This window comes from Asterias rubens, chromosome 10, assembly GCF_902459465.1.
Source record: "Asterias rubens chromosome 10, eAstRub1.3, whole genome shotgun sequence".
Lineage (NCBI taxonomy): Eukaryota > Metazoa > Echinodermata > Asteroidea > Forcipulatida > Asteriidae > Asterias > Asterias rubens.
Window position 1 is genome coordinate 15,711,034 of NC_047071.1, and position 13,400 is coordinate 15,724,433.

The window sequence follows — 13,400 nt, forward strand, 5'->3', positions numbered from 1 at the left end:
ATTTATCAACAGCTCTCCATTGCTCGTTGCCAAGTAAGTTTTTATGCTTATTTTGGGCAGTTGCCAATTGCGTCATATGCTTTTAAGTATATAAATTGTGTCCAAACGGAAGTTCTTTTGAGATGTCGCGGAAAAAACTCTATCACGTACCATTATATTATGCACGCTGTGTGTGTTACTGAACACTTGATTTGACATGCGTCGAGCGCTGGACCGTCATTGTCACCAACCACGATTTGCAAATTGAATTTCATGAAGTGAATATTTACTGGCAGTCAGTGATCACTTTTGCGGTATTGTATAGACCGCAATACTTGGGGTTGGAGCATAGAGCTAATAGCTCTATGGGTTGGAGGCATCGGACTTTCCGGAACGCAAAGAGGATCATGTTCTGTCACTTTCTTGTCGCGTTGCTCGTCCTGCACGTTGCAAACACGGCGCGTTTACCAAAAATAGTATGTAAGGTTTATAACAGTTCTGGTGATGTTTACATTGGGGGTATATTCTCCCTCCATAAAGACGGTCCGGAGGATAAAAACTGCGGGGAACTTGGCCCTGTATCTGCCCTACAGCTAACTGAAGCCATGGTCTTTGCTGTGAAAACCATTAACGAAGACGACACCGTTTTACCCAACATTACATTGGGGTTTATGATTCACGATGACTGCTCTCGGGCCGAGTACGCACTGTGGGGTTCACTCGCTCTTGCCATGGGTGCCGAACCAACCGTAGATGGAAAGTACTGCATTGTCCCTGGTCCTAGGATCAGAGACAGGACTGAAATAGCCATGGGTGTTTTAGGCACGGAAGAAACTTCAAGCTGCGAAGTGGTCGTCAGCACGGCCGGCCTGTTCAAGACGCCGCATGTCACATACGGCGCTACGGGTTCGGAGCTCTTCGAAGAACACCAAAACCCATACTTCTTCGCCACAATATCCCCCGATACATACAGGGCTGAGGGTATCGTAGACGTCTTGGCTCACTTCAGATGGGAATATGTAGCGCTGATATACTCGTCCGACCAAAGCATACTAGACCTTGAGCGTGAGGTTTATGATGAGGCGTCAGAACGAAGTGAGTTGTGCAAGTTGATCAGGACGGAGGTGAGTAGGCATCCCACCCATACTGAATTGAACGATTTGGTAAAGACCCTCAGAGACAACCCCCGTGCTCATGTCGTGGTGCTGCTAACCGAATCGGCCGACACTACTCGTGCCGTAATATCTGCTGTTCGGTCGGCACAACCACCGCTCATACGGACCTGGTTGGCGGGAGATTCGTTCGGAAACCAGATTGAACCCAATGAATTTCCACAGGGAACACTCTTCATTGAATATTTTAAACCCAAACTGGTGAGGTTCGAAGAACACTTTCGTTCTCTGGCGCTGAACGGCTCGAATGCCAACCCTTGGTACGATGAGTTTTGTCAAGGAACTGACATTTGCCAAACCTCAAGCGAAGACGGTTTCAGTGAGTTTAACCCCATGCTTGCTCCTGTAATGGACGCTGTTTTTTCGCTTGCACATTCCCTCGATAAAGCATTTCGTGATTTCTGCAATACCTCATTCACAGAATGCTTAGTTGAAAATCATATTAGGGAAACTTTTGTGGACCAGCTTAGTAGCATCTCGTTTCAGGGGACGAGAGGCGAATTCAACTTTGAGAATAGCTACGTTCCAGGCAGGTTTACTGTATGGAATGTACAAAACATTAACGGTGTGGTCAAACTGGTTGACGTTGGTGTTTGGGATTTTGGTTTAGGTGAAGAACGACTGCACATCAACGAAAATTTGATCCAGTGGAACGTCGAACATGATATGACTCCAAAGTCTGAATGTCGAGAAGCATGTGAACCCGGGTTCGTCGTCGAGAAAGACCAGGTCAAATCTTGCTGCTGGGGGTGCCGTGAATGCAGAATGGGCGATATCGTCAGCGGTACTAAATGCGTCCAGTGTGCACAGAACGAATGGCCAAATAAAGACTACAGCGTTTGTGACAAACTAATCGGAAAGACTGTGACTCTGGACGCGCCGATAATCGCTGTTCTAGTTGCAATGATAGGTATCGCTCTGCTACTTTGTGGACTTACAACGTGTGGCATGATCAGACATCGTCAACATGCCCTGATTAAGGCAAGTAGCCGAGAACTCAGTGCCGTCAATATCGTTGGAATATTACTCTCCCTCGTTGCCATCGTCCCCTTCCTCAGCTCGCCCAGTGCTGTCGTCTGTGGTTTGGGGGAGAGTCTCTATGTCTTGTCCTTTACAATGATGTATGCCCCTCTACTCCTGAAGGTGAACCGCATCTACAGGATCTTCGAGAGTAGCACAAAGACCGTAAGACGTCCTCGGTTTACCGGATCAACAGCGCAGTTGACGATCGTAGCACTGCTTGTCATAACCCAGGTTAGTAGAGTAGTAGAACCCAGGTTAGTAGAGTAGTAGAAACCAGGTTAGTAGACGTAGACCTCGGAAAGTGTGGGTGCGTTCGTTTAGCTGCCCTGGGTCTACCCCGGTGTGTTGCTGTTTTGTTTTCCAGGACGAACGTGGGTAATTATCTGCACACGTTCGTCCTGGAAAGAAAAAACGCCACTCGACGGGGTCGACCCAGGGAAACTAAACGAACGCACCCAATATGTAATAGAGTTATTCCATCAACAATGCAGTTGGCGATGCTTGTCATAACCCAGGTTAGTAGAGTAGTAGAACCCAGGTTAGTAGACTAGTAGAACCCATGGTTAGTAGACGTAGACATCGTAAAGTATGTAATAGAGTTATTTCATCAACAATGCAGTTGGCGATCTTAGCAATGCTTGTCATAACCCAGGTTAGTAGACTAGTTTAGAACACGTGGTGTGTATGGAATGAGTTATGTTCCGACATCCCTAAATGTTCATAATCCTACGATAATCCAATAGCCCTGACCTAAACCCTAACAATTACCCTAATCATGGATCAACCATGGAGCCAACCCTAACCATATATACAATCATCCACAACACTGACCATAATCCTCTACGATAAACCCTTATACTAAACTCTAACCCTAGATCAACCGTGGACCAAACCCTAACACGGTCATCCCTGGCGGCCTTACACTTTCGTATTATACTCTGTATCTGTGTATAGATCAACCATAACAACACCATTACCCGAACCCTGAAACCTAACCCAACACTGGGACCGACCCTAACACAAACCCCGACCCTATAATAGGATACCCCTGACACTCTATAACTATAGGACCAAACCTAAAACTACCCTCTAATATTACAAACCCTTACACTGTCACTAACCCCACCTTGGTAGCGGCTACGGCTATGGCTAAGGCTGTTGCTGAGGACGTCCTATACCTCAACGAATGGTTATCCCGCGGATAGCCGTAGCCGTAGCTGTAGCCACTAATTCGGACATGGCCTTACATGAGTCAAATAAGGGTTTAGCGCGTTGTAATTTAATTGTGACAATAATGATTACACACTTGTAGTAATTAGTCTGCCAATTCAATTCATTAAAAAAGGTTTATATACCTGCTGTGGAAGCCTAATACAAGTTCTCATAAATAGGGCAATACCAATGGTATTACTAGAACATAAGATCGGCAAAGATGTAGTGGCAACATGCGCTACGCCGAACCTAGACTTGACTCAAGTCCCAATCCCATGTTCAGTCGATGGGACTGAACGTCGGAAACCCCCAAACAACCTGGGACGACAAAAGCTACATGCTTATAGGGACCCCTCGCACGAGAACGGGACTTGAATGAAGCCTATGCCGAACCCGACCCAGGATCCACCCAGTTCAAATTATGTAACTCGATAGTCACGACGATGTTAGCCATAAGCCGTAGCCATAGCGTAAGCCGTAGCCAAAAGATCTAACGCTTAAGTAACGGTTGGGAAAAACACAACATTGAACCCTCTTCTGTCCCCCTGAAAACCGATCGGTATATGTTTTACCTATAGCGTTACAATTTTAATTTACAAGCAGTTATATCCTCGCTGCTGTTTCCAAATTGATGTTTTTCCGTACAATCTCTATTTATAATGGCAACAATTCTGGGCCGGAGAAAAACAATACAAATTGCCGACTGCCTGGACAGCAATCTATTTCCAATTTCCAGGTTTGGTAAACCTCCCTTTTTATTGTTTACACGCCCTATATTTTGCTGCGTTCGTTTAGCTTCCCTGGGTCGACCCCGGTGTGTGGCGGTTTTTTTTTTTCCAGGACGAACGTGTGCAGATATTTACCCACGTTCGTCCTGAAAAAAAACCCCACACACACACCGGGGAAGCTAAACGAACGCACCCAAAAGTTGTTGTGGCGCTGGCTGGGTGGAGGGGGGAGGGGGGGGGGGCGCTTAATAAGAAGGTGCCTATATCTGGGATGACGAATATTGGGTTGGTGTTTCCTAACAATGGTCAGCAGTATTTTACCGAGTCCTATAATTATGGATCCACAAGGATACCTCCTTCAGCCATTCAGCCCGGTAAATACTTCCTATGAATGCTTCGTGCGAAGCAAAGGTTCTTGCGTCACAAGTATTGGACAAAACAGCGTATAGGCCTACCGGTTTACAAAATAAAATCGTCTACGCAGGAAATTGTGAAAAAAATTCCGACCTCAATGCAACCATTTTTTGATGTTTTCGCTGCTAATTCGAAATGGCCCTGCTTCTTGTCATGAGGGCGTCAGGAAATTGCACTTACAGAGCTTATCATGGGCTTACGGGAGCGCCATTGTGGGGTCTTTTTCAAAACAGAACAAATCATGTTGACCTCTAGGCGAGGTCATCCTACTGTAATTACGTTATATACATTATAAATAAGGTCCATCGTATGAGATTAGGGTATGCAAGGCCTACGAGAAAATACGTCAAACGAAGAATATTATTCTTGTTGATGAAAAAAGCAAAATGCCTTTGAAAAAAAATCGAAACAACAAAAATACTCATTACGTCTAGTGTATAAAAATTAACTAGTTTAGCCTTTTTTCAATAAATATTTGTTGAAACTTAATGAAAAAGTTAAAATTGTGGGACAAGGAAGCTTATTTGATCTTAACTGTTACTTTAACCTCTTTGGAAATCCATCGCGAATTATGTGCAAACAAACCAAAGTTAGTAAAATCGACCCCAATAAAATTTGGTTCATTCTTTATAACTTGCAGGTCGTGGTCATCATAGTATCTGCCCTGGTCTCACCAGGCACTTGGTTCACCACAATAGAGCTATACCCCACCCAGGCTGAAAACAAACCCAGGACCCTGGAGATCTTCTGCAACATTGGCAGTGGGTTCCTGGCGTCGATGAGCTACAACTTGATCCTTCTCTTAGTGTGTTGTTTCTACGCCTACAAGGCTCGCAACGTTCCTGGCAACTTCAACGAGGCGCGGTTTTACGCAGCCTGCGTCTACACCACATTGGTTCCGATCGTGGCTGCCCTGCCGATGTACCTTACCGCTGACAAGGCAATTATTTCAGCTTTCTCGATCGGTCTCGTCCCCGTCATCAACGGCTATGTCACTCTTATTTTTGTCTATCTATCCAAGCTGTTCGCGGTTGTCCGCGGTTACCAGGAGCGGCCAAATAATAATACAGCGGATCAAAATCGCGTTGGAAAGAACACTTTGCAGAGCCAGTTTATAATGGGCGGGAAGGGTAAAGTTCACCCTACGACGTCTGAAACTATGGGTGCTGGCTCAAGCCAAATGGAAGACGCCAAAGAACAAACTTAAATTTCGGGAACGATTCGCATATATACGAGATAACCCATAACCAAGCTACAATGTTCCGTACACATATCCAGGGTAAATTTCATAACGCATTTCAAGGGAATGTATATACATCTGGTTTTCGGAACTGTTCGATTGTTTCAATCCATGTAGATAATCTATACACCATACAAATAATCTGTGAACGTTTCATTTCAAAAGATGCAAGGGTTTATAAGATATCGCCAAGATGCAAGCGTTTATAAGATATCGCAAGAAGAATAGCCCATAATTTGAAGACACAATCAGACAGAAACGTTTCTCAGATTCAAATAAACAATGTGATTCAAATTAATCATAGACTGCTGTACTTCTAACCAAGTTTGTGCTGCCAATAAATACCAAACGTATACATTCCCTTCAAACGATGGATGCTATTAAAATGTATTACACACTGAGCTCATGAGGTTTGCAGAATAAGCTTTTGTAGGGTTTTTCCTAATCTGAGACAACAAAAGTTGCCGGTCCTTACACACTTAAAGGCAGTGGATATTGGTAATTACTCACAATAATTATTAGCATAAAACCTTTCTTGCTAACGAGTAATGGGGAGAGGTTGATAGTATAAAACATTGTGAGAAACGGCTCCCTCTGAAGGCCACGAATTTGATTTCGAGACCTCAAGTTTAGAATTTGAGGTCTCGAAATCAACCATCTAAACGCACACAACTTCGTGTGACTAGGTTTTTTTTTTTTTTTTTTCATTATTATCTCGCAAGTTCGATGACCGATTGAGCTCAAATTTTCACAGGTTTATTACTTTATGCATATGTTGAGATACACCAACTGTGAAGTCTAGTCTTTGACAATTACCAATAGTGTCCGCTGCCTTTAAGTTAGTGCTGAAGTGTTCCATACGAAGGGTAGACCTGAGAACAAAATAGGTTCACACAATGCAGGGACTTGAAATAAGTCTATACGATTTTTTTTTTTTAATTGTTGAAGAATATGATTTGACTTCTGTGTAGAACAAAGGAATGTCCACATTCGTGTATGCAACACGGAGCTGCGGGCTTTATGTGAGAGCCCTTTGTGGGGTCTTTTACACAACCGAACAATGGACACCACAATGTGTGTCCTTTGTTCAATTTGGACCCCACAGAGAAATTATTGAGAACGAGGAATAACAGAACAACAATAGTAAGGCACCACAAACCAGATCGCTAAGGTTGCGCGCGTGTGTTTGTTGTGCTATTGTACTGTCTTTATTGTGCTTCTTGATGCTCGATTTATTTTCGTAGACCATTGACAAAGTGTCGCGGCCTCGCTTTGCTTTCATGAATAAAACCAATCGGGACATTGCTAACACCCCCCCAAAGAAGAAGTTACAAATGTTATTAATGTTGGGTAGGGATGTAATTCTGTCGATTGGTCATTGATTTTATTGGAATGTGCAGAATGCCATATTTAATTAAATATGGGTAGAGTGTATCATCACAATATTGTGAAAGAATTGTAAAACACATTATGACATTTTCCAGGAGAAAAGAAAATTGACAATCAGGCCTTTACGAGAGGAGATATAATCACCCTCTAAGCGAAAGACTTTCTGTCGCCTATTTGAGATTTAAATATAATGGGGAAGCATGAATGACCATGATGCCGCCGTCTTGACATTGAAAAATGCGCACAGTGAGAGATAATTCCAAAACAACTGAAAGGCCGCACAACAGCAAGCTTGTATAGACGGCTTAGAGTTAGATGTTTTACATAATCAAGCCTTATTACGAAACCACGGCTTCGGCTCTACATTCCCGGCCAAAATGCTTGGGCCACCCTTTCCTGATACAACAGTTCCCTGTGCACTTCCCATTCACATTCACATTCAAAACACTTGCCCTCCCCCGCCCCCGCTCAATGTTGACTGTAATTCGGAACACAGTCGGCAAATGGAACCAACATTGACACAGTCGGCAAATGGAACCATTATTGACACAGTCGGCAAATGGAACCAACATTGAAAGGGGGCAGGGGGGCCCAACGAGATATGGCCGGGATTGGAGGTAAATCGAAAATAAATGATTTGGCCTATGTGTAACGTTTAAGTCAGTTTACCACTTATGTCGCACACACTTTAAACTGCACGTACGTATTGAGACACATGTTTATTCTAACCAACGTTTAGTAACAATGTACACAGGAGCTTGCACTATATGTCATAAATATATATATTTTTGCTGTATTATATCCTTTTCTAGACGAAATGAATTTGCAGGATGCTTTATATAGAGGCTTACAGACACTCAGAAATTACACAATTTCTATACGGGTCATTACCAAAGTATGACCCTATCCTTTATGAAAAAAGAGTGAACAATTCACTCTCTTGTCCGAGTGGTGTCAGTTTCGCCCATGAGAGTGAAAGTAATTCTGTGTACCCAACTCTTTTTGGGTGATATTGGAACGAACTTCACTCCATCATCTTGAAAGTAACCGTCTTTCAGAGTTGTCCTCCAATGGCTCTTTGCAAGAGTAGTATGGCGGACAAAACGAGTGGTTTTTCACTCTTTTACATTAAGAGATACCACAGAGAAATTATTGAGAAAGAGGAATAATAGAACAACAATAGTAAGGCACCACAAACCAGATCGCTAAGGTTGCGCGCGTGTGTTTGTTGTGCTATTGTACTTTCTTTTTTGTGCTTCTTGATACTCGATTTATTTTCGTAGACCATTGACAAAGTGTCGCGGCCTCGCTTTGCTTTCATGAATAAAACCAATCGGGACATTGCTAACACCCCCCAAAGAAGAAGTTACAAATGTTATTAATGTTGGGTAGGGATGTAATTCTGTCGATTGGTCATTGATTTTATTGGAATGTGCAGAATGCCATATTTAATTAAATATGGGTAGAGTGTATCACAATATTGTGAAAGAATTGTAAAACACATTATGAAATTTTCCAGGAGAAAAGAAAATTGACACTCAGGCCTTTACGTGAGGAGATATAATCACCCTCTAAGCGAAAGACTTTCTGTCGCCTATTTGAGATTTAAATATAATGGGGAAGCATGAATGACCATGATGCCGCCGTCTTGACATTGAAAAATGCGCACAGTGAGAGATAATTCCAAAACAACTGAAAGGCTGCACAACAGCAAGCTTGTATAGACGGCTTAGAGTTAGATGTTTTACATAATCAAGCCTTATTACGAAACCACGGCTTCGGCTCTAGATTCAGCTCAGGCTACCCTGGCCCTCGCACTGTTGTGGCAATGGGAGACTTTCTGGGACGATAGAGGGCAGCAGGCTTACCGGGTAAATCCATGGTTCTCAGAATTATGCGCATGTTCAGAACTACGTAAACAATGGAAATTTACCCGGTATGTCTGCTGCCACCTAGCGTTGGAAAGTCTCCTATTGCGCGTGCTTTGCGTCCGTGCTCAGGGCTTCAGACGAGAGAACGGGGCCTGGAGCCGAGTCAAAAGCTGAAGCCGTAGGTTCGTAAAGGGCCTATGTAATATTGGCAACAGTATGTAGGGCTATTTTAAAACTCAAATTCAATTTTTAAAGCAAGCCGTGCTTTTAGTGACAGTTTGTCATTGTAACATTCCTGTGATGGACAACTGACAGGAGAACTTTTTTGTTTATTTATTAGATCGGTATAATTTCTAGAGCCTCGGTACAACTGGGTTGATTTTAAAAGTTAAAGCATTGAATGCTGGAAGGTGTTAAATTATAGGCCAGTGTTTGACAAAGACTTATTGTGGTTGCTTTGTTGGTAACCGTTATTTAGCAAACCTTTGATTTATTAAGATTTGTAGCGATGTATAATTTGCAAGGTTGATTTAATATGTATGGTGCAAGGTGAAATTAGGGCAGCATTTGACACACATTTACCTTAGCTAACAGTAGTCACGGTCGCTTCGTTATTAACCGTCGCTATGACACGCCTTGTAATTCGTTTAGTTTTGTTCTTGATACATTCGGCAATGTTGACACGAATACTAAACTAGTTTTTGTACTGTAAAGTTATGCAGTCTGTGAGAAACGCACTAATGAAAGTGACGTGGAAAAATGCGTCGGTTTACATACATTTTGAAGAGAAAAAAGTTTCATCGATCTTGCTCTATGTGTGAAATCCTTGTCGACTGTGTTGAACGAACGTGTGAGCTTTGGGGTGGAGGTAAATCGAAAATATGATTTGGCCTATGTGTAACGTTTAAGTCAGTTTACCACTGATGTCGCACACACTTTAAACTGCACGTACGTATTGAGACACATGTTTATTCTAACCAACGTTTAGTAACAATGTACACAGGAGCTTGCACTATATGTCATAAATACATATATTTTTGCTGTATTATATCCTTTTTCAGACGAAATGAATTTGCAGGATGCTTATATAGAGGCTTACAGACACTCAGAAATTACACAATTTCTGTATGGGTCATTACCAAAGTATGACCCTATCCTTAATGAAAAAAGAGTGAACAATTCACTCTCTTGTCCGAGTGGTGTCAGTTTCGCCCTTGTGAAAGTCATTCTGTGTACCCAACTCTTTTTGGGTGATATTGGAACGAACTTCACTCCGTCATCTTGAAAGTAACCGTCTTACAGAGTTGTCCTCCAATGGCTCTTTGCAAGAGTAGTATGGCGGACAAAACGAGTGGTTTTTCACTCTTTTACATTAAGAGATACCAGAACAATGCCGTGTTTTTATTATGGATAATTATGTGTTGTTATAGACTGTACATTTTTCAGGTACCTTTTCATGTACATGTTTACAACTGTTTTTTAGTTACTATTGGAGAAAGAGGTAATTTGAATGGTTACTGTAGATAATTTAATAGATTATACTTCACTTGAAGATGTGGCAACAAATTATTCAGTGAAACTGTTTCGCTATATTAGGTGTTATTTCATTTTATAGGCACTGGACACCTTTGGTAATATTGTCAAAGACCAGTATTCTCACTTGGTGTGTCCCAACATATACATACAATAACAACTGTGAAAATTTGGATTTAATTGGTCCTAAAAAGTGTGTGCTTTCAGCTGCTATAAAAAAGGTTTCGGACTTGAAGTCTTTTAATACTTGAATGAGAAATTACCTCTTTCTCATAGACTAAACGTTACTTCAGAGGGAGTTGTTTCTCACAATCTTTTAAACTATCAACAGCTCCCCGTTGCCCGTTTTCAAGTAAGCTTTTTAACCAGCAATTATTTCAATTAATTACCAATAATGTTCAATGCCTTTTAAGAAAATGCAATTTTGTATAATTTTGAAGCGATGGTCAGTCAACCATCGTTTTTGAACGTATGATATATTACAATACCACACAGTCAGACGGCTTTGAGTCAATCCCCTTTTGCTCTCGTTTTTCTCAACAGTCACGGAGTCACGCACAAATGTGAAAAGGTCCGCGGAACGGATGTTTCACATTTAATCCTACCCCGCAACTCCACAATTTATACGATTTTCATCTTAGTATGGAAAATGTGAGTAGCCTACTTTTAGAGATTATGTTGTACACAATTGGAAATGGTTTTATCATCCAGAGGAACAAAGAAATCACAAAAAGATAAATGTCGTCTTAAATTGAAAAACTTTGATAGGAGATAAGAAGTCATGAAATGGACATTGTTTCAATACAAAGCAATTCAAGGTACTATGTTTTTGTCTCCCCAAAACGTGCAGATTATTTGGTTTTAACATTTGCGCTGAGTGCCAGGAACGAAATAATTTTTTTTTCAAGGCAAGCTTTTTTTCCTGAAAATATACAAACAAATTACAACTTAAGATTTCTTAAAGTACCGGAGGAGTAAGGAAGATAAGCACCAATAGATTTCATTTGGCACACCTGCACTCGTCGCAGATGGATGAAGGACGCACTTTAGTGTGGGATCTGAGGTCGTAATCAGTTTTGTGATGCACAAATAATTTCAACTTAAAGAGTCCTTAAATAAATAAAAAAAAAAGAAACAATTGCGAGTCTCTATAACCTCGTGGTGGTGTCAAGTGTCATTTCTTCGATATTCTAAGAGGGAAGTTTTAAACGTGACGTCATTTATAAACATTAGTGGCGTGTCGTACTGTCGTGGCCGAGCGGATAAGAGCACCGGATTCAAGCTCGGTGTTTCTGGTCAGCAAATACTGGGTTTGTTTGAGTCCAAGTCGTGACACTTGTGTCCTTAAGCAATACACTTGGCCATAATTGAAACGTCCTTCGGATGGGACGTATACTGTTGGTGTCGTGTGTTGTGACGTAAGAAACCAGTTCACCGTCGTATTAAAAGAGACGGTGTTCCTGGTTTGATTGTCAGTATATTGCGCCACAGCACCGTGTGAATCATGGTGCCAAGCCTAGTAAAGGAAAACAAAAGGCATCACGTTACTCCACAATACCTTGCAGGAAAATACTGCTGGTGAAGCGTCTTGAGCGTTACTTAGTGATATGTTAAGTGTACTGACGAACCATTTAAAAAGTAGTTTATAATAATTCCTTAATTTTACAATATTTTAAATCTTAGCAGTTTTGCGTCCAGGTAATTTTTGTTCCGGCTGTAAATATGCTTGTTGTCAGTAATATATTTGTTTCACTATAATATACCTAGTATTTGCAATTGATCCATTGCTATTGTTGAAGGTCTACATTATTTTAGTCTTATTTATACTACAATTTTAATTTTTTAAAATGTAGCACTTCTGCAAAAACCTGGGCGTAAATCTGACACAGTGGGTCTTTTCACATATAAATACCGAAAAAAGAATCGAAATTAACATAATAGGGTGTTAACGTAGCACCAATAATTTGTCGTTTGCAGAAAATGTTTTTTTTTTCCTTTTTTTTCTTTTAAATAACAAAATCGGTGTGGTTTTCATGTAATAAGATGTTAATTTTGAGTCGCTCTTCAGATGTTACAACACACATGGTGTGTACATTTTAACTCCCCAGTTTTTGCAGTGTAGGTTGGCAGTGCGCGAAAAGAACCCAAATTATGGAAGAGTATAATATTATAGGTGTTAACCCTTTCGTTTCTGATTCACCTAGCAAGAAACCATGTTTATAGGTTTCCTCACTTCCTGCGATTTACAGTGACTAAACCCACTTGGTTTCATTACAAGAAAATGAACCATAGAAAAAAAGGGGGAAAAACCTAGACTCGCGCAAGTCTCGCGCGTACTCGAACTTCTGGGACCAAGTACGATTTTGTTTCTTCAAATACTTTAGTTTAACGTAAATTATGGCAATACAAAAAAAATGTTATTTTGTTGAATAAAGACAAATTCAGCCACGAAACAAATAAGGGAATCAATGTGTGCTGAAGAGGTTTTCAACTAGTGGTTTAATCCCAACGAGGCCTGGTTCTTGATAATTTACCGAGACGAAGTCGAGGTAAATTATAAAGAACCAGGCTTCGGCGGGTTTAAACCACTAGTTGAAAACCGATTCAACACACTTTGATTCCCATTCATAAATACCTTTTCGGTCAAAAACATCATCACTTTTTGGTCAAAAAGTAAAATAAATGCAAACATTATAATTGTTAAATGATTGCTTTCAACACAACACCCCTCCAGCTATGAAATGGCAGAGCCCTCCGCTGCCCTCGCGTAAACAACTCATTATAAGGGAATGTTGTGCGCGTCGCGCGTATCGCGTGATTTGGCACAACTGTTTCAGCC

The 13,400-nt window shown here is 41.3% G+C and overlaps 1 protein-coding gene across 1 annotated transcript; it reads left to right on the plus strand.

The window, feature by feature from the left end:
* Positions 1-344: 344 nt before the first annotated feature.
* On the plus strand, positions 345-5,735 carry LOC117295695 (metabotropic glutamate receptor 4-like). Its single transcript, XM_033778406.1, has 2 exons — positions 345-2,405; positions 5,169-5,735. Exons 1-2 carry the CDS (start codon positions 345-347, stop codon positions 5,733-5,735), a joined length of 2,628 nt encoding a protein of 875 aa, XP_033634297.1.
* Positions 5,736-13,400: the final 7,665 nt, after the last annotated feature.

Coding starts and splice junctions, on each gene's coding strand:
- LOC117295695 (XM_033778406.1), top strand. CDS start 345: ATGGGTTGGAGGCATCGGACTTTCCGGAACGCAAAGAGGATCATGTTC. Junction 2,406..5,168: donor CACTGCTTGTCATAACCCAG/GTTAGTAGAGTA, acceptor TATAACTTGCAG/GTCGTGGTCATCATAGTATC.